This window comes from Chinchilla lanigera, unplaced genomic scaffold (assembly GCF_000276665.1).
Source record: "Chinchilla lanigera isolate Chin_1 unplaced genomic scaffold, ChiLan1.0 scaffold00204, whole genome shotgun sequence".
NCBI lineage: Eukaryota > Metazoa > Chordata > Mammalia > Rodentia > Chinchillidae > Chinchilla > Chinchilla lanigera.
In genome coordinates, this window is record NW_004955605.1 from 431211 (window position 1) to 458309 (window position 27099).

The 27099-nt window shown below is 36.6% G+C and overlaps 1 protein-coding gene and 1 pseudogene across 6 annotated transcripts in view; one reads left to right on the forward strand and one right to left on the reverse strand.

The window, feature by feature from the left end:
- Positions 1–3105: 3105 nt before the first annotated feature.
- Positions 3106–9038, reverse strand: LOC102027804 (annotated as a pseudogene).
- Positions 9039–9185: 147 nt separating this feature from the next.
- LOC102028151 (double-strand break repair protein MRE11A) overlaps positions 9186–27099 on the forward strand; it is a gene marked incomplete in the record, with an annotated part of 53671 nt that continues 35757 nt past the window's right edge. For 2 of the 6 annotated variants that reach the window (XR_001232570.1, XM_013510104.1), the window contains 7 exon segments: positions 9188–9298; positions 10008–10135; positions 11614–11746; positions 16602–16762; positions 20751–20838; positions 21929–22070; positions 24580–24694. Coding sequence is in view for 3 of the 6 variants with exons in the window: in XM_013510104.1 (XP_013365558.1) it covers positions 10116–10135; positions 11614–11746; positions 16602–16762; positions 20751–20838; positions 21929–22070; positions 24580–24694 (659 nt within the window). 6 annotated transcript variants of the gene reach the window in all.

The following is a 27099-nucleotide window of genomic DNA, read 5'->3' on the forward strand; positions in this document are numbered from 1 at the left end:
ATTCCCTGAAGTGTCTGATTTTTATATCAGGTCTTTATATGCTTCTCCAAGCAAAGCTACATCTTAGACATAGAAATTTCTGTAATCAGTATACATTTTCTTTGTCCCTGCAATCAGTATAGATTTCATTCATGAGTCATTAAGCTAGGGTTTGGAAAAACCTGGTGGGCCCCTAATGTTTCTCATGATATCAAGATCCTTGTCTCACTTTTGTCTCTCTCCGTGTTTTGATTATTGAAAATTGCCTCTGGTAAGGTAGCTGTATATGAACTGCAATAACTGTTCAGAAGATAGTAACTTTTCTGAACTGAAATTAATTTTCCATGTGTTTTCCTAATTTTGAAGAGCTATATATCTAGTGGAGATGAAGTACTGAACATACTGTAATACAATGAGAGAAAAGGAAATCAAATTAGGTGGCACTATACTTTTTGATTATACAAGCTATTTCTGTCATTAAACTGATTTTTCTGGCTTACAAATCTTGCTACACTGGGAGATACTGGAGGATTTGGCCATGTCATTAAATTCACAGTGGAGACTATTGGATGTACCTGAGTTTTGAATGAATAAAATAATGAGCTAAAAATGAATATTTTGTGTTCTCATTCCTTTTATTCAGTATTAATGTGAACTCATATTTAAAAAGGAAAATAGGCATGAATGTAGAAAGACTCATTTAATAGCATCAGGAAGATCATTAGAGAATGAGCAATAAATTATTCAAGACCTTGGATCCACTCTGGAAATACATTTTCTGTTAGAATCTCATTTCTTTACAGTCCAAAATTATTTTGCATAGTGTTTGAGCTTTTTTCTTCTTTTGGTGGAAAGGTTTACTTCTTCTCACAGTTGTAGAGGTTTCAGTTCCTAATCAGCTGGCTCCAAGGCAGGGTGGCATGGCAAAGCGGCATCACAGAGAAGAAACAGTTCATGGCAGCAGAAGGCAGCAAAAGCAGCAAGCAGCAAAGGACAAGTAATGACAACAGCAGCCCTGTATCCTAGTATGGCATAATGAATCAATGCCAGCATCACATCCTTAATCCCAGCATATCACATTCTAGATCCAACCACCACTGAAAAGCACCACCTATGGCCACATGAAGTGTTGGGGGTACATCTAGATACAAGCCATAGTGGTGTCTCATGTTGGAATGAGTATTTTGGACATATTGAGTTAAACATATCCTTTTAACATAATTTTAATCTATTTTTGTTTAATGTGGTTACTAAAAAACCCTTAAAATTACATTTTGTTTATATTTGATAACAATGATTTACATAATTTCTACTTATTGGGGGGCTCCTAAGGGAAATTTCAAGGAAATAAAAACATCAACAGGCTACATTCAATTCTCCTTACTGCCTGAACTTAATAAATAAAGATCTTGGGCTGGGGACATAGCTCAGTGGCGCAGTGCCTGCCTGGCAAGCACAGGTCCTGAGTCCCATTCCTGGTACATACATACATACATACATACATACTTACATACATAAATGTCTTAATTTCCATTTAGAGAAAACACTTTATATTACAAAGTTTCATGGCCACCTAGTAATCCTACAGGAGAATTAGAGCATCCCATGCATGATAAACCAACTATAGCAAGGCATGATTGATTGGATAATCAGATATTTTATGCAGTTCCATAAATTTCTGGGGCCATTTCAGGTAGGGTAAAGATAGTATATGTGTTAATCAGGAATAGAGTTGATCCAGAGATTTCATTCGGGTGTGAAACAGAAGTCTGGGAACAATGTCTAGGTGTCTCTTGATGGTGATCTTCTAATGACAGTTGTGGGTGCCATAATAGATGGGAACACATAGAAACAAATGAATGTCCTAACATCTCTACTGTAAAGACTCTTATGTCCCATCGCTATGGTAGGTTATGGGCCAGAAGGCTCCCTGGATAAATATATTTGAGATTTGTAAATGCAAAACCAACTAATTTGACTGTAAGCCTGTAAGTTATGTTGGCCTTCAACAATAACTAAAGTCATCTCTTCCTCAAGCATGTAAGTAAATCAAAATTAAGCCCTCAGTTATTAAAGAAAGATTTTATCTTAAAGTCTTTGGATAAACTTTCCACTATTAAGATATTAATTTTATTTGCAAGCAAAGCTATTTAGCTATTTAGACTGCATAAACTGGAAAGCACCAGTATGTCAAAAGCACCATTAATGAATACCTTCTGTGGACAGGAGTCCAGTAAATGTCGATGAAAGTATAAAGGGAGCAAACAATACCTATGCTACATATTTTATTGGCAAGTTGGAGAAGAGATTTCTTTATATGCAGTTTGCTTGCACATTGAGGATTGAAAACAAGAATAGTCAGTCAAATATTAGCTCCTAGTCAGAGGTCAGGAGGCTTTTTTGGCCTTGTTATGGTTTTTATATCTAGATGTCCACCCAAAGCATTCACTGGCTCATAGGTGGGGCTTTTGAAAGGTTATTGAATGACAGGGGTGCTATACTAAATGTGATGTTAGGATGCTGAGTCCACTCAGAAGAGGTAGGTAGGTGGGGGCATGACTTCCAAGTGTGTACATCCCTCTGCACCTCCCCACCTTTGCTGTCTGCTTTCTGGCTGCTGTGATGTGAGCAGTTTTGCTCTGCCAATCCTTTCCACCACCCCTTTATGTCTGGGAGATGGCCAAGCACGGACTAAACATGTGAGCCAAAATAACCCTCTCCTCCTTTAAACTGTGGGTGTCCAGTATTGTGTCTCAGTGATGAGAAAGTGACTAGGACAGGCCCTTTACATAAAATCATGGATGTGACCTATTCCCAATTATGAATTCCCAGTGAAGAATAGAGTCACAGGCTAAGAATGGAGACACAGGCTCTGTGATTTTCAGGTAACCAACCTGCAACGTCCAGCAGTCTAGTAGGATAGCCAGGGTCCTACTCTACCATCACTTTCAGCTGTACCTATCTGTAGGGATCTGTTGGGTTCTTGCTGTACCCCAGGAAGGAAAGGCAGCAAGAATGAGGAAAAAATAGAAAAGAGACAAAAAGCTGGGATCAGGTGGAGGTCCTCTCTCTCAGCAGAGAAGGGGAACTACCCAAAAGCAGTAGAGTGTTTATTTATACCAAGAGGTTGGTTAATTTTCCCCTCACTGTCGAGCCATCAGTTAACAAGCTACAATGGCTTGTTTATGTGCGTTGAGGAGCTCCCGGGTTCTCGGGCCGGCTTTGTCCTGCACACGTCATTACTTTCCAGTTTCTGCAGTTCCCAATATCTATCATTTGGTATCATTTACTTGGGCCAGATTAAACAGAAAGTAACCTTTCATGTTTTGTCAAAACCTGTGTAAGAGATGTTGGTAGTCTGAAACTGAGGCACATTCTAGCCACATATTCCAAAATAATACTGTCAGAATGATTCAGTTCATTTAGTATTTTTGAATTTTCTAAGATGATCCAATTTTATCTTAACCAAGAAACTGCCACGTATATTTGACCAAATAGCATTATTATTTAATCTAAGGTAATGGAAGCATATGGGTTGGCTCAAGAGACAAACTTGGGGAGCCATTTAAAAAAATATACAGAGCAAAATAAAGATAAATAATAGAAGTAGGGAAATCTTTTTAAAACAGGAGATCAAGGTGGGAGTTGGCAACAAAGGGAAGAGGGATTTAAAAAAAGAAAATTGCAGAAAAAAATGGAAACATAGTCCCATTGTAGAGCTTTTTCAAACAGAAAGGGGAGCAAGTTTTAGAGGGAGCAGGGAGGGATGGGAAGGGAAGGGGATAAAAAGGAATTAAGATGTGTGATGTACATAATAAGTGTAATAATTATCTACAGCAAACATGTGCTAATAAAAATATTTAAATATACTAACAAGCTGAGGGTGGTAGTACACATGTGTAATTCTATCGCTCCGGGAGGCTAAGGTAGAAGGATCACACATTCAAGCCAAGCCTGGACTTAGCAAAATCCCGCCTCAAAATGAAAAAAGCACTGGGGATATAACTCAGCGCAAAGGCCATGGGCTGAATCTTCAGTAGGTGTAGAGGGTGGGGAAGGGATGCAAAGAACAATTGACTTAGTCGAGTTTCCTTTCCCTTGGATGTGAGTTCTAGTTCTACTGTTGAGAAGTTAAGAGAAGACCCTTTGGGAATAGTCACAGAAGGGCTAAATAGTCAATGGAAAACGGTGCTGGAGACACTGAGACAGCAGATTATTAAATGCATGCTGTTTGAATAAATTTGCCAGCAAAATCATACACAGGTTAAGAAAAGGCTTCATGACTTTTTATTATCAAAACTTGTACTTTTTTCTGGAATATTTAATTTTTATGCTTTTTGTCACTATTCACACTATGATTTTTAGAGAAAGCTGAGCCACTTGGTGGTTCTAGTCCCTATATAACAATCATCCCTTCACTCTTGAGAGTTCCTTACTCCTTGCCACTTTGCCTTTGTAATGACTTACATAACACAAAGACCTTGGAAAATCAACACTTCCTGTGAACTCAACAGATTATTTGGGCAGTGTCCAATCCAGCAAGATCAGGCAAGAAAAAGTAGTTGGAGGCAAGTATGTTAAAATCTCCTGGACCAAGGTATAGCTGTGTATATGTCTAAAAGATCATACTGACTCACAGTAAGAATAAAGATCATGTAGGCTGACCAGCATGTGGTAGGGCTATTCACAGGATCACATGATTGTGGTAAGGGAGGCAGTATATTAAATTCTTTTTTTTTTTTTTTTTTTTTTTACTATTTTCTTTGTTGGTACCAGGAATCAAACTCAGGGCCTTGCACTTGCCAGGCAGGTGCTGCACTGCTGAGCTACATCCCCAGCCCAACATTCATAGATTAAATAACTGCTTTCTTGCAAATGGCCTACATTTTAAAAAATAAAGATCAAAGTGTTTTTTTGTTTTTGTTTTTTTTTTTTTACTTTTTAACATATAAAGATTCAAGTTACTAACATATTAGTTTTTGGGCTGGGGATTTAGCTCAGCGGCAAAGCGCCTGCCTGGCAAGCGCAAGGTTGTGAGTTCGGTTCCCAGTACCGGAGAAAAACCAACTAACATATTAGTTTTTCTGGTTTGGAAGGAAAGCAATTAGTTATGGTAATGTAGAAAGACAGCTGAACTGCACAGCGTATTTAAGACTTTTAAAATAAATTGAGTTACCTCATCTTACAAAAATACATGTCAGTGTACTAAATACTCAACAAAGATCCTGGATTTGGGATATTTAAAATACATTTCTCTTGGATCAGAACCAAAAATATCTGTAGTTTCTGATTACCTGTGTCAAGTTAAAATTACTTCTGGTAAAAATCACAAATTCCACCAAAATCATTAAAGATACATCCAAGCAACTCTCAAATACATTTTGAGGGCTAGGAATATAGCTCAGTGGCATAGCCTGCCTGGCAAGCAAAAGGTCCTGAGTTTGACTGCTGGTACCAAAAGAGCTCAAACAAACAAAAAACATACATTTCGACACCAAGGTCAGGCAATTCACTTGAAGAACATAATGAGTATCACTGAGTTTCTCTAGTACGACATTTGATGTCAATTTTGTATTATGACAATATTTTATATCTCACACAAAGGAGGTACTGGTACTTCAGAAAATTATGAGAAACATTAAGACCGAGGTGAAGAATTTGTATAGCTTTCCAAGATTTCAAAGAGGTAGTGATAGATACTTATCCCCCTGGCAATATCAAATGTAGTTCATTCCAAGTTGTTCTTCAGACTTGGCTTGATGTAACAGTTCATCAGGAGGAGATCCAGGTTATCTTTGCTGTCTGTTCCCAGTAGCAAGATGCAAAGGGGTTAAGAGGCCTTTTGTTTGAGCATTGATAGCTGCGTCATGATGAAGTAAGAAAAAAGCCACTCTGGTATTATTCCTCTTACAAGCACTGTGCAGAGGGTCCAGCCATCCACAGTCACTGCATGCACATCTGCCCCGTGCGACCAGCTCCCGGAAGATATCTAAGTGTCCACTGTAGGCTGCTCAATGAAGGGGCGTATACTCATCTTCATCCCTGGTGTTCACATGAGTGGCCTTCGCAGAAAATAGTCTCTGCACTGTAGTAAGCTGAGGAAAAAGAGGTCTTATAAACACCCATCACAAAGCAAAACAATAAAGAAGCTTAAGCTATCCAGCAGGTTTATTCATTTTTTTTACTAGTATATGTTTATTGTCCTTGTGGGGAATTGGTACGTGTAAATAATACAACTTAATTCCTGTTTTTTCCACCCCATTTCCTAGTAGCATTATATGTAAGTTAAACATATACTTGTTAGTAGATGATTTTAAAATGAAAATGTTAATTTTTGTGGGGTGGGCAACTGATTTAGTAATGAACAAGTTGTAACTATGTTCAGTTGTTCCTAAGTATGTTATTCTCTGAATATCAAACCATACATTTATTCCTGATCCAGCTGAAGCTTACTGCACAAAAGTTTTGGTGCTATATGAATGTCATAATTATATTTAATATTTCATATGCAAAGAAAATATAATCGATTATAGGATGATCACGTATGTAGTATTTGAAATTTAACAGAAGAATAAAATGGCGACAAGGAAATCCACGGATTAGAGGGTTCAACTGCTTCTGAATATAACCTTAGAAACATGCAACCAAGCAATAATTTTCAGTTTGCTCTATGGACCTCTCCTGGGTGAAAATGCTATTAAAAGAAAGTAGACCCTTTTAGCTATTTGCATAGTTTATTAACACAGATATGGGCAAACTTGGGAAAATGAAGTGAAAGTAGCCAAGTGGAAAGAGTAGACTTTTGCTGTTAATTCTATTTGAATGATTTGATGCAAATTAATATTATTATTCTTGAGGATTAAATAAAACAATGCAGTAAGGTTCTTAGTTGGTATTTAATAAACGTTAATTTCCATCCTGTGTATCCTAAATTATACTTATCTGCAGGATGATCCTCACTCTCAAAATTTTCAAGTAATACCTGATAGTTTGTAACCTAGTATGTACTTTCATGTGCACTGCTTCTTTGATTCTCACAATTCTGTATAAAAGATATTATAGCCATTTAAGCAGATAGGAAGCCAGAGGCCCCAAAATTGTGGAATTTGCCCAAAAACACATATAGAACAGATCTGGTTCAGGAGCAAGCTCCAAACCCATTGTTTTTCCTACTACATTATGGTTTCCCACCTTTCTTTTATTTTCAGCCAATTTTTTCCACAGCCCAAAAAAGCAGTTTGCTTGGATCTTTTCCATTTTTTTCCTGTAATTGATATCACTCTTCATTTTTCCATATTGCTCCTCCTCGTCTTCATTAGAATTGCCTACCCAGAGGCTTTTGAGTGCCAGTGGGGATAAGGTGTACTGTGTTTCCAACAATTCAAGTAGGTTAAAGTGTTCAGAAAAGTCTGAGGAATTCTCTGGGTCTAGTTTTCCATCATCATTTACTTTCTCTTTTTCCATTTTTACAACTATTCTGCATAAATAACATTTCAGATCCTGAGTGTAATCTTTGTCAAGATGAGTTATGTCAACTTGATTTTCTTCATCAAGATCTGAAAACAAACTGAAAATTAGATAAACAGTAAATGAGACTGTATTAATATCACAGAGATCAGTTTAATAAAGATGTAGAAACAAACTGTATCTAAACTCTTTGAGGGCTTTCTGATGACACCCATTAAATATACTAACTCTTAGTGTGGACAGAGTTTAGTTATTGTAGATCCTTAACGGTCTACCACATCTTATTTTTTGTTGTTTTCCTTTACGAAGTCAATGGCTGTAACTATTGTTTTGAATATAACAGTTCAATATATTTGTTTAGGTATTATTATGTTAAGAATGATGAATGATTGAAGTTTTCAAAGTATAACTAAGACAACAAATACAGGTAAAGATTTTTATAAACATAGATAACACAGATCAGAAACAAACATTTCTAGTTCTTAAAAAACAACTGTAAAGGATTCTTAGAGATGAAATAGCCCCTAAAACAACAGTGGCAAACCTATGCCACGTGCATTACTGTTTTTCTTTTAAGACAAAAGATGTTAATGTATGAGTGGCTTTTTCTAAACAATAACCTCAGTATTCAGGTTTAACTGCAGTGTTGGCACTTTGCAATAAATAAGTGGGTTTTGGGTTGCAGTTTGTGCACTCAGTCTCTAGAATGTTCACCATCACTGCCCTAAAAAGGTATCTGTCCAATCTCTTATCAATGCAGTATCTTTTTAATAAATTACATATAAAATTTTCTTGGTGTATTTAGTCTTAAAAGTCAAACCCAGAGGCATCTTCTTGATTCAGAGTATAAAATAAGATTCTTATTTAATGAAAACCCATCAGGAAGTAGTGTTTTCTAACTTAAAAGAACATTTTCCATTTTAAGAGAGATCCGATCACTGCCAGTGCCTCAAAAATAGTCCCGTGATAGATGGGGCTATAAGCCCATTTTACAGGTAAATGTGCTGAGGTCTGGATAATTTTTCTTTTAATCTTTTTGAGACAGGGTCTCGCTATGCAGTTCAGGCTGGCCTTGAGCTCACTTTGTAGCCCAGGCTAGTCTCGAACTCGCAACGATCCCCCTGCCTCAGCCTCCCGAGTGCTGGGATTACAGGAGTCCGCCACCACACCCGGCGAGGTCTGGACAGATTAAAACAATGTCACAGACCAAGAACTTTACCAAAGAACTGAAAGACTAGATCTTCGAATTAAAATGTTCCACATTTATTTTTATTGCACTAATACGGATCCAAAGGCGACAATAAAGGGAAGCAGGAAAGAAAGGATCCGGGAAGTGGGAATGACAGGGCCGCCAGTCCAACTCGGGCAGAGCCTGGTCACTCACAGGCCAAGGAATCGTGCCCGTGCCTTTACGAACAACCAAGGGTGAGGAAGCTGCCTCGGTCCCACCTAGTATCAGGGGCGAAAGGCGACCGTCTCTACACGACCAGTTCTTAATCCGACGGAGCCTACCACGAAAAGCTCGAGGGAGAGAGACAAGCTACCCACCCGCCAGAGAGAAAACCACGGCCGCGAATCTCGCTTCCGGGTCTATCCCCTGGCTGCTCAGGATTGGCTCCTTAACTGGGGCGGGGCCTCGCTGCTATTGCCCCTGCAGCCGCACGTTCTTCAGCAGCCAATGAGAATCGAGAAGGACTTGCGGCCTCTTCCGGCATCATAAGGTATCGCGAGAAATACGATTTTTCCCGCGCCCAATTCGGGTTTACGGCCCTGCTGGTTTTCTGGGCACGCTGCTGAGTCTTCTCGCGAATCCCGCCCCTCTTGCGGGGGAGAAGACGACCCGGATGCGGAGGTGAGGCTTTGGGGAGTCCGGGCGTGGGGTAATTTGGGAATCTTAGCCTCCTAGCTCTGCGGGTTCTGGGGCCGAAGCCCTTCCCTGGGCGGAGTCTGGAGGGCTCACGTTCAGACTTCGCGGAGTCGCGTGGCTGGCGCTTGCAGTCCTGGAGTCCAGGAGGAGCCTGGCACTTGGAAGGGGTTTCGCGGTTGCTGCTGCTGGTTGCAGAATCTAGCCCTTGTCCTGCTGGCGCTCAGAACCGTTTCTCCGCAGACCGCGTGTCCGGCTGTTCATTGTAGCTTTATGTGTGGGGCCCTTCTCTTCCAAAAACAAGCCCTTCCCTTCAGACCCTGAAAGTGCGAGGTCGCCTCCAGGCTTCGCGATGCCCTCTGCGCGCTGTTCGAACGTTTCCGCGCCTCCCGAGCTGTGTGCGGAGCTGGAGTCCATGTGACCCGTTCAGTCCATTTATGTAATATACATTCGTTTTTAGTGCGAGTAAGGGAGAAGAAAATAGCTAAGTTTAACCGTAACTGGCAAACTGGTGGCTCTCGAGGTGTTATTTTCTATTAGTTTATGAAAAAAAAGGATAGTACTCACGCGAAAATAGGACTTTTCCAAAATTGCAAGTTGGCTTATTTAAGAAGTCTGTATCTTATGCAACCGAACTCATGTTGGTTAAATATGTGCAGCTTTTTTAAAAAATGTGCTTTATGATCTTTGTTTTTAGAATCTGCTACAATTTGGAATCGAGAGACTTTTCTGATATACGTGAACACAACACCCAAGCATAGTTGCGGAGAAACCTGGTCTCAAAGGCGCTCCACTGGCCATAAAAATGAGTCCTGCAGAGGCACTGTAAGTCTGTGACTTTTGGAACCCATTGTTACTTCTGCTTTTTAAGTCTGTCAGCTATGAGCATGTCAAAACTTAAGTAGCAGTAAGTAAGTTTACCTTTGGATAGGAAGTGTTAGTCATCAAAAAGAATATTTGGAATGTTTAAAAGTCTCTATTGTATGTTTGCTTATTATCCAAAGGATAATACAGTGCTATAATTTGGAGTCTTGCAGTAATTTGTTATATTGCTACAGCATGTAAGCTTATTTTCTTAGGCTTTGTGTTAAAATATTGAAGCTGTAAATATCCCCAAATTTTTGTGATTAAATCCTGTTAGTTAACGCAGTTCTACTTAAATAGATTTTTAGAATAAATTGTGCTACTATTGATTGAATTGAAAATAAATTGAATACAATGGATATAAATACAAGGACTATAAAAGTTAAACGGAAAAACTTTAGACTTTCAGTCTTTCACGTGGTTTCAAGTCTTTGGTAAAAATTTGCTGTGACCTTGGGCAAGTCAGCAGTTCCCTAGGCCTTGTCTGTTTCTTCTGTTGTGTAATTGGATTAATAATGTCTTTCTCAGGTGAATTTTGAGGATTAAATGAGAGAATTTTTGTGAAAATACTTTATACATTGCTATAGAAGGATGTGGTAATCTGATCCAAAAAGTTTGTGTATAGCATTCACAACTTTGTGCATATTATTTTTGAAGTTTCTAAAGAAAAATCTTGCTAAATTTTTTTGTATATAAAGATTTGGATTTTGGAGATAGATACAAAAAAAATTTTTGAACTCTTTTCTGGTTCAATAGAAATAGTCTGGGTTACATAGCCAGACCCTGGGTCAGAAAAAACAAATATTAAAAGTTACATTAGGTTTAAGAGTGTTAATAAGTACTGTATTGCTGCTTCCTGTGAAAGTACCTTTACCAAATTTCATTTAAATTGTAATAGTTTGTTGTTGTTTTTTTTACTTTACCAAATTTATTAATGAAAAAGCAACTATGTAGAGAGGAGTCAGGCATTTTCAGCGGTCTGAATGTAAGTTATTAGCATATAATATAAAGTCTACTTTTAAACTTAGAGGAAGACTTTTTAAATTTGATTTTCCTAGAAATGTGCAAAATCAGGTAAGCTAAGTTTGGAAGTAAGGAGCAAAGCCTTTTGGGTTTTTATGATGGAACAGAATAGGAGAACAAGCAAGCTTGAAGGTCTGAGTTATATGAAGGTATATAAAACTTGTTATGATAAGGTTATACATTTCTGAAGCAGTTACGGAACCCTTTAAAATTTGCGTGCATTTGTTCTGAATTGAATTAGTGTAGTGGCTAGGGAAACTGATTTTAAAGATTAGTTTAACACCTCAAAATTTCAGACCACGTTTAAGGATAGGAAAATGATTTTACTCCACACATAACTGCTGTTACTTGTTTTGTCCTTAGGTTTCTTTTGCTTGAATATCCTTTAAAGCAGATGTTTTTCTTTTTTGATATAGTGATGATGAAAATACATTTAAAATCTTAGTTGCAACTGATATTCATCTTGGATTTATGGAGAAAGATGCAGTGAGAGGAAATGATACATTTGTCACACTTGATGAAATTTTAAGACTTGCCCGGGAAAATGAAGTGAGTTTGGTTTGTATTTGTGTGATTTTTACTCTATTTCCTTATTCGATAGCTCTTTCCCTTGAAGTTTGGTTTATTTTTATAGGCTCATGTGTTCACAGTACCTGTTTATCAATATATTAAAAGCTCACAGAAGATTTTATATGTTGTGTCCTCATTTCAAGTAGGAGCTACTTTGGTATAAATAGTCTTAAAATTTACAAATATTCACAGAGTACTTAATGAGTACACGGTCAGTTTTTCTCTGGAATGAAAATATTACTGTCATAATTTCTGCTTTCAAAGAACGGATATCTAGAAAACTCACATGGAAAATCATGTGACAAGAGCCACAAGAAAATCATAAGCAGCATTTCCTGGGATTTTAGAAGTGGAAGAGATCACAATTAGATGAGAATTGCAAGATGAGCTTAATGAAAGAGTGACATTAAATGAGGGCTTCTTTTTATTTTAAAAAGAAAACAAAAACACAATACAAAAACAAAACAGCACAAAAACAATAAAACAATACAGAATTTCAAAACAAGATGATAGGAAACTAACAATGGTTGTTGTATTACATAGTGTTATCTTCGAAGTAGTTGCTCAGATTTCCAGATACAGGTATGCAAGATTGATCAGACAGTTAAACATTAACTCTCCCTTTCAATAAACCCATAGAAATTAGTAGTACAATTATCTTAGCTATCTTGTGTGTATATATAGATATATTTTTTTTTCCTTCTTTCTTTCTTTTCTCCTTTCCCTCATCCCAGTTGTTCTTTCCTTTTGAGTAGTTTCTTTCCCTGTAGCATATCTACTGTACCTCTCAGGTTTTATTTACTTTTTCAGGTTCTTACACTAGGGAGACAACATGATGTTTACATATGTAGGTCTGATTTATTTCACTTATGAGTGTAGTGTCTAGTTACATCCATTTACCTATAAAAGCCTTAAGTTTATCTTTCTTTATAGCTAAGTAATATTCTGTTGAATAAAAATACCACATCTTTTTTACCCATTCCTCAGTTGATGGGCATTTAGTTTGTTTCCAAGATCTTGCTATGACAAATAGTGCTGCTGTGAACATGAGTGCACTTATATTGCTGTGGTATGATGTTTTTAACTCTTCTGGGAAAATACCCAGAAGGGGAGTAGCTGGGTTAAATGGGACGTGTATTCCTAGTTTTTTGAGAAATCTCTAGACTCATTTCCAAAGTGGTTGCACCAGTCTATATTGCCACCAACAATGGAGAAGAGTTCCTTTTTCCTCATGTCCCCTGCAGCGTTTGTTGTTAGTTGATTTCTTGGTGATAGCCATTCTTACTGGGGTGAGATGAAATCTCAGTGTTGTTTTAATTTGCATCTGTAGAATGACTAATGATGTTGACCATTTTTTCATGTATTTGCCATTTGTGTATTCATCTCAGATGCCCATTTTTGGATTGGGTCATTGAATTTGAGGAGTCTGATTTTTTTCAATTCTTTATATGTTCCAGATATAAGTCCTTTGTCTGAGGGACAGTTAGCTAAATTGTTTTCCCACTCTGTGGGTTTTCTTTTCATTCTATTGGTGATTTCTTTTGATGTACAAAAGCATTTTAATAGGATGAGATCCCAGTTGTTGATTCTTTGAAGTGTTTCCCTTGCATTTTGGGTTTTGTTCATGAAATCTGTGCCTACCCCTATGTCTTCAAGATTTTGACCTACTTTCTCTTCTGGTAGATTTAGTGTTTCTGTTTTAATATTGAGATCTTTGATTCATTTGGACATTATTTTAGTGCATGGTGATAGACATGGGTCTAATTTTTAGTGTTTTGTATGTAGAGAGCCAGTTTTTCCAGCACCATTTGTTAAAGAGGCTATCTTTGGGGGCTGGGGATTTAGCTCAGTGGCAAAGCGCCTGCCTGGCAAGCACAAGGTTGTGAGTTCGGTTCCCGGTACCGGAGAAAAACCAAAAAAAAAAAGAGGCTATCTCTCTTCCAGTGAACATGTTTGGCCCCTATGTCAAAGATAAGGTGGTTGAGGGGCTGGAGATTTAGCTCAGCGGCACAGCTTGCCTGGCAAGCGCAAGGTCGTGAGTTTGATTCCCGGTACCAGAAAAAAAAAAAAGATAAGGTGGTTGAGTGTGTTCTTAGTTGTGTCTGCATCTTCCAATCTGTTCCGCTGGTCCTCGGGTCTGTTTTTTTGCCAGTACCATGTTGATTTTATCACAGTAGCTATGTAGTATAATTTCAAGTCAGGGGTAGTGATGCCTCCTGACTTCTCTTTGTTGCCCAGGATTGCTGTGTTATTCTAGATCTCTTCTGGTTCCAGATGAATTTTAGGAATGTTTTCTCTAGTTTTGTGAGGTATGCTAATGATATTTTGACTGGGATTGCATTAAATCTTATAACAATTTTGGAAGTATGACCATTTTCACTATGTTGGTTCTTCCTATCCATGAGCAAGGGACACCTTTCCATTTTCTGATAACCTCTTCGATCTCCTTTTTCAAAGTATTGTAATTTTCAATATATAAATCTTTTACTTCCTTTGTTAGATTGATTTCTAAATATTTCATTTTTTTTGGATGCTGTTGTGAAGGGTGTGGTTTCCCTAATTTCTCTCTCAATAAGTTTGTTGTTTGTATACAAGAATGCTGTTGATTTTTAAGTATTGACTTTGTATCCAACGATGGAACTGAATTTGGTTATTAACCCTAGGAGTCTTGGTAGAGTTTTTGGAGTCTGCTATGTAGAGTATCATGTCATCTGCAGGTAATGATAATTTAACTTCTTCCTTTCCTATGCTTATTCATTTTATTTCTCTCTTGTCTCATTGCTCTGGCTAGTGTTTCCAGAACTGTGTTGAAAAGGAGTGGTGACAGTGGACATCCTTATCTTGTTCCTGATTTTAGAATGAAAGCTTTCAGTTTTTAAACTTGGGCTTTGAAGAAAAAGTGGACTTGGATGCTTGAAGAGAATAGAGAATGTACATTCTGATGAAGCAGGAATGAGGGAGTCATGTGTTAAGGAATAAGGGGGTCGTGTGTTAGAAAGCATACCGAAAGACTAGAAAGTGAGGGTTTGAGTTGCATTGAGGAAAGCTTCAAATGCTGGTTGGAGGAGTTCATACTGAATTTAGTAGCCAGTCTTCTGGTAGCAAGGTAGTATAGAATGAATTGTTACTGAAGACTGCTTTGAGGTTTTTCAAAAAGTAATGGCATTGGGAATGGAAATGAAATGAATGCAGGAGATATTACAAAGGAGGGATTTGGATACTTGGATTATAGGGTGAGGATGAGAAAAAAGGGATGACAATGACTGGAGTGTTCAGTCTGGGTGGGTGGTGTGTATAGAGTCCAGAAAAGAGTTGGAAAATAAAAATAAGTGCTGGTGAACTGCAAAGTATCAATCTTGACTTTTGCAGTTTCTATTCAGTTTTCTGTAAGGCCTTTAGTTCTTCTTCCTGAATATAACTGGAACTTCCTCACTACCCTAGATCTTCACACCTTTAAACTTAGTAGCAAACTTGTAGTTTACCTGAAGTGCAGTTGCCTGCCCCTGTGCTTCCTACTTCATTCTTTCTCCCTGTATCCATTCAGCATAGCAGCCAAAGTGAACTTTTAAAATCCTAAATTAGGTCTGTCATTGTGCTGCCTGAAATATTCCAAATGGCTTTCCCTTGAATACAGAATAAAATTCATACTACAAAGCTAACTTGATCTGGCTCCTGCCAGGAGAGTTACCTTCTACAGCTCTGCCTCGTTTACAGGGCTGTGCCTACCCTGGCATGTTCTGTTCTGGAACTTTCACAGGTTTGGTTTCCTGGGTTTGGAGCACTTTGCTCTTGGTAGGGTTGACTTTTTAGTTCAAACTTTACCTTTCTGAAGAGATCTTTCGTAGCATTCTTTTTTTTAATTTATTTTAAAAATAAGAGAATGAGAATATATTAATAAGCACACATACATTTACAAAATAACACAAGAGCAATACAAGCAATACTGAAATTCAGACAAAGTGATAGGAAATTAACAGTGGTTGTTGTATTACATATTGATTTCTTCAAAGTGGTTGCTCAGGAAAACAAATACAGACCTGTAAAATTGGTCAAATAATTAATCATTAACTGTTCCCTTCAATGAAGTGATAGAAGTCAGTAGTACAGCTATGTTAGCTATCCTGTATATACATACATACATAATTTTCTCCTTTTCTCTTTTCCCTCATCCCAGTTGCTCTTTACTTTTGAGCAGTTTCCTTTCGTTTCACAATGTCTGTCATACCTCCTAATTTTACTCACTCTTTCAGGTTCTTACACTAGTGAGACAATATGTTGTTTACACATGCAGGTCTGATTTATTTCACTTATGAGTATGGTCTCTATTCTGTAGCATCACTTCATCATATAGCCCTGAAACAATTTACTGTTTGTGTATTCTATGGGAGGTACCCTTGATGAGAGTGATACAAAATGTTGAATGAGGGGCAGGACATCATCTGTTTTCTAGGTTGCTATTACTGGTGTGTGTAGGAATTCTATAATAGTTAAATGAATAACTTGGATTGAATTGACATCTCTATATTCTGTTAAAGTGCGAGGTTTGTGTTTGACTTAAAACTTTTAAAAAAATAATTTAATTGCCTTGGGAAACTTGACTCAAGGACTTACAGTAATTGAAAGGTGGCTTTGTTGAACATGGGTTACAAACCTAAATTGGAGTAAAATTAGTTACTAGATTTGAAATCCCTTTTAATAAGTAAAACATAAGATTTTAAACTGCCATATACAATAGTGTCTTTCATGAAATTTTTTCTATCACTTACATCTATAGTTTAAATTTTTTTTTAACCTGTAAAATCTGTTAATTTTAACACCATTTTCTGTTCATTAGGTAGATTTTATTTTGTTAGGTGGTGATCTTTTCCATGAAAATAAGCCTTCAAGAAAAACATTACATACTTGCCTGGAGTTACTTAGAAAACATTGTATGGGTGATCGTCCAGTACAGTTTGAAATCATCAGTGATCAGTCAGTCAACTTTGGTTTTAGTAAGTAAGTATATTTATTACTTGAGTGATAAAGTTACATATGTTTTCTTTGTGATACAGATAACCATATTACCAATTAGCCATTTCACCTTCACTATAAACTTTTCATAGTAAATGCAGTTTGCATTTTTTGTATAGCATTGTACAAATATTGGGACTGAATATTTTAGATTTTTATATTCCTGATAACTTTTGTTGGGATATTTTTATCTTTTTCTTCCTGTTTTATATCAGTTACTTATATATTCTAGATACTAAGATATACTCAATAAACATTTTCCCAATCTGTGGATTGTCTTTTGACTTTATGTAGTCTTTTGACCAAAATATTTGATTTTTATGTAGACAAATATATCACTTTTTCTTTTAAGATTTGTCCTTTTGAAATTTATGATATTCCTCTAGAACCCCAAGTGGTGCAACTACCATGATGTTTTTCTTAAATATTGTATAGGTTATCATTTTACATTTAAGTGTTACCTCAGTCTCCTTTAGCATGTGTTAGTGTCTCTGTCTTGTTTTTTTTTGAGAGGTCTCACTATGTAGTTTAGGTTAGTCTTGAACTTACTGTGTAGCCCAGGTTGGCTTCAAACTCAACAGCGATCCTGCTACCACAGCCTCCTGAGTGCTGGAATTACAAACATACATCACCACTCCTGGCATGTCTTTTCTTGTCTTTCCTGACACTGATACTTTTGAACCATACTAGTTGGGTATTTTATAGAATGTCTTTCGTTGGGTCTTTCTTTTATTTCCTATAATTTGGGATTGGGGAGGAATATGTTACACTGTTACTGTGAAAAATGTGTGGTTCATGAATTAATAGGCAAGTAAAAGAGAACAGAAACTACAGAAATAACCTCAGATGGGTGTAGGAATTTAGTGTTTTATGAAAGTAGCATCTCACATCTTGAGAAAAAAATGTTATTCAAAAAATTAAGTACACTAAAAAAACTGTTAGATGCTTTAAAAGATGTTAAGATGTAGAAAACCCACAAGCCATAAAAGAAAAGACTGATGCATCTTTATAAAAATAAATTTCTACACAGCAAAAATTGTGTGAGGCAAAGTTAAAAGTTATAGTTCATCTAGTCATTTGCAATTTACCCATTTTATGCCTAATTTTCTGTAAACAAATAAATCTTTGAAGTTAAAAAAACTATGACAGTAAAAATAGGGAAGGAATATGGACATAATTTGCAGAAAAGGAAATAAAGTGACATTTAAATGTAATTGTTTTAAAAGTTCTATCTCTTTCATAAGAAAAAATATAGAATGAATCCATACAGAAATATTTTTCTTCTATAGGTTTGGCATAGATCAATGATTCTTAGTCCTGAGTGCTTCTTAAAGTTACCTAAGAAGCCTATAAGTACTGTTCCTGGTATCCATGCCAACTGATGTATCTCTTTGAATGTGTCTTAAGAAGTGGTATTTCTTAAAAGATGACCAGATAATTCTTAACATGCAGTCAGGGCTGAGAACCACTAGTATAGATTTTAAAGCCTGATAATAGCCCATATTGGTGAGGTTGGGGAAACTGTCCTTCTGATACATGGTCATTATGTGTAAATTTGAACAGTCTATGGAAGAAAATTAGCAGTAGTTATGAAAATAAATGCATAAATCCTTTTACCCCAAATTCCCTTCTAGATATTTTCCTACAGATACCGTCTCATAAGGGCATTGTTTGTAAATGTCCAGTGTTAGGGAACTGGGTAAGCACAGTACAGTAAACCATTCAGTGGACTGCTGTGCCAGCCAGTAAAAAGCAAAAGGAAGCTCTTTGTATTTAGTACTGCTATGGAATGATTTCTGAACTAATAAAGTGATAAAAGTAGTGGGGGGGGCAGAAATCTAAACAGTGCTAACATTTATGCAAGAAGAAAATATATTTATGAGCTTATGTAAGTAGGTTATTTTTGAAAAAAAGTGCAGTAGAAATTGCTAATGTTAACAAAGGTGCCAAAAACAAATACCAGAGGAAAAGTAGCCTTTTTAATAAAACTGCTGGGAAAACTGGCTAACCACATGCAGAAGACTGACTCTAGACCTGTGTCTCACTATGTACTAAACTAAAATCAAAATGATTCAGAGGTCTAAATGTTAAAACAGAAACATTAGAACTACTAGGAGATAAAATAGGTGAAACTCTTGAAGTCATAGGCGGAAAGACTTTCTGAAGAGTGCCCTGGTTGCACAGAAAGTAGTACCAAGAATCAACAGATGTGATCATATCAAATTAAAAAGCTTCTGCACAGCAAAAGAAACAATCAACAGAGTGAAGAGAAAAAATGGGAAAAATTTTTTGCCAGGTATTCCTCAGACAGAGGACTAATATCTAGAATATATAAAGAGTTTAAAAAAGTAGACTCTCCAGAATGAAAGACTAAATCAAAAATTGGGCAAGTGGAATGTATAGGCACTTCTCAGAGAAAGTACAAATGGCCAGTAAATACATGAAATGTGCAATATCTCTGGCCATTAGAGAAGTTCAAATTAAAACCACAGTAAGATTCTGTCTTACCCTAGAAAGAAAGGCCATCGTCAAAAAAGCAAATAATAACAAATGCTGGCAAGGCTATGGGGTAAAGAATACTTCAGTACTGTTGGTGGGAATGTAAACTAGACAGCCACTGTGGAAATCAGTATGGCAATTCTTCAAAAAACTAAAAGTAAAAGTTTCATTTCACCCAGCTATTGCCCTTCTAGATATCTTCCCCGAAGAGTTAAAGACACCATATTACAGTAATACATGTGCAGCACAATTCATAATAGCTAAACCTTGGAAGTGGCCTGTGTGTCCATCAACAGATGGATGGATAAAATGTGATATTTACATACAGTGGAGTACTACTGTATTATAAAGAAGGATAAACATTTGTAGAAAAAGGATAAACATTTGTAGAAAAAGGGATGTATCTTGAGATCATAATGTTAAGTGAAATAAATCAGACAAGGAAGCTTAAGTATTATTGTTTTCTCTTATGTAAGAATCCCAAAATATAAATACATTAGTACCTTGTTAATTCTTTCTACGATTCTGGTCACGAACCAAATTGGACAAGCACCAAATCAAATTTCCCCATAAGATCAATATTGAACCTAACCATTGTATTTGATTTGATTCACGTCCAGTTCGGTTTGTGACCAGAATCGTAGAAAGAATTGTTTGTGAACCAAGGTACCACTATAAAGAGCAAAATAAGAGATAGATAATAGAAGTAGAGAGATAGATCTCCCAAATGGAAAGGGGATCAAGAGATGGAGGAAAAGGAGAGGGAAGGGAGGCAAGAAAAAAGAATTAAGATGTGTATATGTACCAATTTCCTACAAGGAATGTAATCATTATGTACTGCCAACATGTACTACTAAAAAGTAAGAGCAACAAATAAAAAAGAAATTGCTAACATTTGCCCTGAGAAGAGCTGGAAAACTGGGAGTAGGAGTGGTCAGGAGACTAAATGCACATCTAGGAGGTGATAGAATCAGAACTGTTATTCTAGATCTTTTAAGTTCCAGGGTATACTGTGTATGTTTTCTCACTTCTCCCCCCTACAAATAACCTGTAAAAGGCTTCGGTGCCAGGCATGATGGGGCACCCCTTGGGAGGTTGGGGCAGGAGGATCACTATGAGTTTGAGGCCAGCCTCAGTGACATAGTGAGTTCAAGGGCAGCATGAACTGTGTAGCAAGATTATCTCAAATAATACCTACACAAAGGCTTTTAAAATTTTGGAAGTTTTCCCACTAATGACCATGCCAAGCACCATTTATTGCTTTTGTATTTTCTACAGTGTAGTACTTCAAAATATTTTCAGACTTTAGTCAAAATGAATTGTTGCCTGCTTTATGTTCTAAAGCTCTAAACCAGTGGTTATCTGCTAATTTGGGTCACACCGTTTGATTAATTGTGTTACTGTATCTGAGGAGACTCTGGGAAAGAGCTTTCATCCTTCCTAGAAACGTGAACTTTCCTCTTTTCCTTTAAAGGTTTCCATGGGTGAACTACCAAGATGGCAATCTCAACATTTCAATTCCAGTGTTTAGTGTTCATGGCAATCATGATGATCCCACTGGGGTAATTAGTGTTTTGTTGTAGTTTAAAGTTTAGAAATGACCAGTTTAGTTTATCTGTGGAGACCACCAATTGTCCCAGAAGTTTGTAGTCAAATTGAGTCAAGAAGTCAGAATCACTTTTATCATTAATATAAGTATGCTGCTTGTTGGGTTTTAAAAATCTCTAAAATAAGAATTGCTAAGTGAGCTGTGCTTTTACATCAGTGCTGGTATAAGTGTGGCACATGAACCACAGTGGGCTGTTCATATCATTGCAAGGCTCTTTTTGTGTGTGTGTGTGTGTGTGTGTGTGTGTGTGTGTGTGTGTGTGGCTTTCATTGCAAGGTTCTAAAAGGTTGACTATCACTGTTTTATATCATTAGAGCTGAGTTTAACAGTGTGTAATCAGGAGTAACATTTTCATAGTACTCTATAGTTACCAGTATTTTGATAGCGCTTGTGATCTCATTACAGGAAATGATTGTTTTATGAGCAACTTTAAATCTACATTAGATTATTTTATTGCCTCTGATGAGGATGTAAGATTGGAGGTCCTAAACTCAGAGTATTTTTATTTTATCTGGTCAAATATAAGTCATTAATTATGTGAAGTTCTTTTTCCCTAGTTTTTAAGAGGTCTATTAATATATTATATAGCGTGTATTTCACAGCTAATTTTTATATTTTAGTGACCAGGATATCATGATAGTTGTGATGTCATATGAACTTCACATTTAACATGTGATTGTTGTCAATGTAGCTAATTTGTAATAAAAAAATTAGCAAATACTGATACTATTAGAATTTTGTTTTGAGAAAATACTTTCCTAGTGTAAATTTTTGTAATTGTGAGTTGAACATCCCTAACCCAGAAATAAGCTCCAAAGTCTGAAAATCGCTGGTCAAAAAGTTTTGAGTTGAATGTTTAGATTTGGAATGCTGAACTGTAAAACCTGAAAAATTCCAAAGTCTGAAATACTTCTAGTCTGAAGCATTTTGAATAAGGAATACTCAATCTGTAGTACATGGGTTATGCTTATAATAGGTAATATGATATTCATATAGATCATTTTTATATACACATTAATATTCTTTGATAATATTTTGTATAGGCAGATTCACTCTGTGCCCTGGATATTTTAAGTTGTGCTGGATTTATAAATCACTTTGGACGGTCAATGTCTGTTGAAAAGATAGATATTAGTCCAATTTTGCTTCAAAAAGGAAGCACAAAAATTGCTCTCTATGGTTTAGGTAAGATGGTTTTATTTCTCTATATATGTCAATTAAGAATTATTTGAACAGTTATTGAGAAATGAAATTTTGGAGACAACTTTGTAGTCCTTTGGAAAAAAGTGGGACAAATTGGATTATTTCTCATTAGTGATTGTAAAACATGATGGAATATTTGGTAAAATTTTTTTGGTATTTATAAGGATCAATAAATGTTAATACATACTTGTTTTTAGTAGTTTTGTTGAAAAAAATTTTTCCCCTTAGTATCTATTTATTGTTTTAGGCTTTTTCTTTTAGGCTCGGATATAGAATCTTAAGTATTAGAATTAGAGAATAAGGGCCGGGGATATAGCTCAGTGGCACAAGCACCTGCATGGCAAGCGCAAAGTCCTGAGTTCGATTTCCGGTACCGGGGGAAAGAAATTTAGAATTAGAGAATAACTCTTTTAAAAAGATTTGTAGGATAATTCTATAAAATTTAACGTTAGACTGTCTCCTCATTAAAACTACATTCTGGTATCTTGTAAGTCTTTCAGAGGTCTAACGTGTTGCTGTGCAGGGCAGTAACCACTGGCCTCGTGTAAGTACAGAGCACTTGAAGTGTGGCTAGTCTGAGTTAGTGTGCCCTGCCTGTAAGGTTCACGCTAGGTTTCGAGAACTAAGGGAAAGATGTAAAACATATTATTAATATTTTAGATTAAATAAGTTAATGGAATTTGTCTTTACTTGTGTTAATGTGGCACTTAAAATAACATATTCAGCATGCATTAGTAGCTCACATTATACATCTGTTGGACAGTGCTAGTCCAGAGCTGTTCCTCCCTAATGCTCAGAAATTCACTGTATCAGCCTCACTAACTTGAGTTTGTTTACTGTTCAGTAGGTAAAAGCTTATTTACTGGGCTTTATTCTGTGTGAATGAAAGACTAAAGACCTTTTTTTTAAAGTGCATTCATTATTTTGTATATTTTATATCTGAAGTTTTTGAGGCTAGAAGTGATGTATATATGTGTATATATACTGTATATACATTTTTATTAGTGCATATTGATTAGTGCATATTGATACAGATTATTGGGCTTAATTTTGGCAGATTTATACATGCTGTCTCCATGCCACATTCCCCCTTAGTTTCACATGGTTTAGAGAGAGTGTATTTCAAGTCCATTTATTGTGCCTTTTTGTCTGACTCTGCAAGTGATAGAGCAAGAACACTTTTTTTAAAAAAGCCATTAGTAGTTTTAATCATTGCAGTATTAGAGGTCATCTCTCCAGAAAATGGTTTCTCCTGTTTGGTTCAGGTTAAGGCCAGATCCCGTTACATGCCTCAGCTCTCGCCAGACACTATGCATCTTTTATCCATTTTCTCAGTCTCCTCTCATCCTGATCTGCCTTCCTTAATTGGAGTCGGTCTTCCTCCCAAACACCTATCCTTCACCATAAATGCTTTGCATTCTAGAACTCTTTGTAATCAATAAATTCTTTCCTTTCTTCAGGATAATGAGCCCACCTGGCCTTCTGAGATTCCCCTGTCCCTACGGTTCTCTTACCGACGGGCTTTGGGGCAAGAAGGGGGGTCGCTGTTCTCCTTCTTCCCCACCACTCTTCTTTCATGCCACCACGCAGCCTCCTATTCAAAGCTTATGCCATCTGCATAAACTGCCTTCCCATTTCCCTCAGACTTACCCCACCTCCCACACTTGCCTTCTAAATTTTAGTGGTCTTGTTACTTCAGCACCTAAGCAGGTCAGCCCTTAGTGCCCCAGGCATTTATGCCTTTCCTTGTGTTTCCAGTTACATGATCTGCATTCCGCCTCAGCCACTTAGCCCACATCCAGCATTGTTGGCTTTCTTTCTAGGGTCTGTAGCAGTTTAGAAAGTAGCAACATCACCTGTACCATCTCCAACTCTGCACTGTTTTCCTCACTGTGCAATCCTGGCCTTTTCTCCTTTTAAAATGTTTAGAATTTGTATCTTACTTTAGTTCATTTGTTTTTGTTTCCACTAGGTCAAGGCAAACTGATGGATATGGGAAGAAGTATTTGAGAGTAAAGGAATTATTGAAATGCAAAATGTTTTTATCTGAAAACAATATGTAATAATAATGTTCTTTAATATGCATTTGTCACCTCTTTTAATATGTGTATCTGTGCATGTTGTAACTCTTTATCTTAAAGGCTCAGAAGTATATGAACTTGTAGTGTTTAGTAAAGAGATAGTGAAAAACAAAATTAGTAGAAGTTTTCATAAAAATCTAATCATAGGAAATGTACTTTTTATTCCACATGTTCCTGAAATTAAAGGTAGATATGCCTGAAATGGAAAATGTTCTTTCAGTGCAACTCACTTCTATTGTGTTAGAACTTGGAACATAGATTTATAAATGTCATTACCTATAAATGATTCTAGAATTCAATATATTTTTAAACAATAAAGTAAGATATTTTGAGAAACACATAATTTAGAAGTGAAAATTTTTTAGCCAAAGTAAGAAAATAATTTTAAAATAATGTACTGTCTACTTCAGGGTCCATTCCAGATGAAAGGCTCTATCGAATGTTTGTCAATAAAAAAGTAACAATGTTGAGACCAAAGGAAGACGAGAGCTCTTGGTTTAACTTATTTGTGATTCATCAGAACAGGTAAAGGTATTCTCTGAAAACTTGTGGGTCAGTAATGGAGGTTCCTCTGATCTGTCTTCAAGCTCACCTACCATAGCAAAACACTCTTATTCCTTCAAGGTTGTCAGTATAGGGTCAGGCAAAACTTAGATTTGCTTTGTGTGATTTCACTTTTAATTTTTTTTCAGTATATGTTAATGTCTATAAAGGGATATTTGTAACATATGGATGAGGGTTTTTTTGGTTTTTTAGTCTTTTTAAGACAGGGTTTCACTATGAAGTTCAGGCTGGCCTTGAGCTGACTTTGTAGCACAGGCTGGTCTCGAAATTGCAGTCATCCTCCTGCCTTAGCCTCCTGAGTGCTGGGATTACAGACATGCCGCACCACGCCTGGCTAACATGTGGATGAGGAGTAAAAATGACCACAAAGTGAATACTTCTAAATTCAGCAAAAGGTAGAATCTTACCCATTGCAGTGTCTCATACTCTTGTTTGATCTCATCCACTTCCTCATACCTCAGGGAGAGCATTATTCTTAGAGTTGAATGAATTATTTCATTGCTTTTCAGTATTCTTTAATCACATATATATTGACAATTGATTTTTATTTAGTTTTAGTATAACAAATCATGCTGTATGTTTCACAGGCAATTTATTTTCACCATATGTTACTGAGATTTATCTATTTTGATGCTTAGAAGTTTAACTCATTCTTACTGATGTTCACAGTTACATTTTTTTCCTCTTGTCAGTGAACATTTTTATTTCCAGTTTTTGCTTTCTTACATATTTAGGAACATTTCTTACATATTTCTGCTGGTGCATATATGTGGGAGTGTCTTTCCAGAATTTGTAAATATAACTAGATGGGTTTATTGTTGGCGGTCATTAGTTCAGTTTGTTGATAGGATATGAGGTTGACTGAAAGGAAATGATTGAAGAAGCCGAGATTTATTTTATGACTGCTACAGTAAAAAATGTGAGGTGGCAACAGTGATAGATAACAGTGAAACTGATAGAGAAGAGAGAAACCTGGGAAGTTGTCAAGGAGGAATCCAAGGGATTTGGCGAATGATGTATAATTTCTTTCTTGAACATACTTATTAAATACAGAGCACTGTGCATTTATTGAATATAAACTTATGTTAGGTGCTATTGTCTATATATATTCTTGAGTGAATAACTAAGTTTCAGAGGAATAGTAGGCTAGACTTTTGATGTGTGTTACCTCTGTGTAACTTCACACAATTGTGTTATTCTTTCTTGTGGAAGGCTTCCCAGTTTTGCCGGACTTTATACTATGCCAAAGTAAAGATTAGTTGAAAGGACAGCTTATAAGTAATTTCGAGAATTTAAACCAGGATGAAAGGTAAAAGGCAGCATCGGTGTCTTAGTTGCTTTCATCATTACTGGGAGAAAATACCTGACACTCACAAGTTAAAGATGAAAAGGTTTATTTCAAAGGTCGCAGTTTGTTTCACTCCATAGGTGGCTGACTCCAAGGCAGAGTGGCGTGGCGCAGGGGCATTGAAGAGGAGAAACAGTCCTTGGCAGGACAGGCAGAAAGCAGAAGCAAACAGCAGCAGCCTGCCTTGCATCTTCCCTTCTATCTCACCCAAAAGCCTTTTGGGTGGTGCTGCCCACACCCATGGTTAGCCTACCATTATTGACAGATGGAACTACGCTAACACAATCAGTGGAATAATTTAGTGCCATCAATTCTTTTTCTTTTTTTTTTTTTTTTTTGTACCGGGAATCAAACTTAGGACCTTGCACGTGCCAGGCAGGTGCTTGTACTGCTGGGCTATATTCCTGGCCCTAGTGCCATGCATTTTTTTTTTTTTTAAATTTATTTTAAAACTGAAGGAATGAAAACATATTAACAAACAAACATCCATTTACAAAATATCATGAGAATAATACAAGCGAGGCTGGGGATTTAGCTCAGTGGCATAAGCGCCTGCCTGGCAAACACAAGGTCCTGAGGTCGATTCCTGGTACCAAAAAAAAAAAGAACAATACAAGCAATACAGTGTTACAAAGGGGTAGGAAATTAGCAATGGTTGTTGTTTTACATACTGATATCTTCAAAGTGGTGTCTCAGGAAAACAAATAGAGACATGCAAGATTGATCAAATAATTAATCATTAACTGTTCCTTTCAGTAAAGCGATAGAAGTTAGTAGTACAACTATGTTAGCTATCCTGTATATAAATACATACATAATTTCCCCTTTCTTTTCTCTTTTCTCTCACCCCAGTTGCTCTTTACTTTTGAACATTTTCCTTTCATTTCACAATGTCTGTCATACCTCCTAATTTTTATTCACTCTTTCAGATTCTTACAGTAGTGAGACAATACATTGCTTACACATGGAGGTCTGGTTTATTTCACTTATGAGTATGGTCTGTAGTTGTGACCATTTA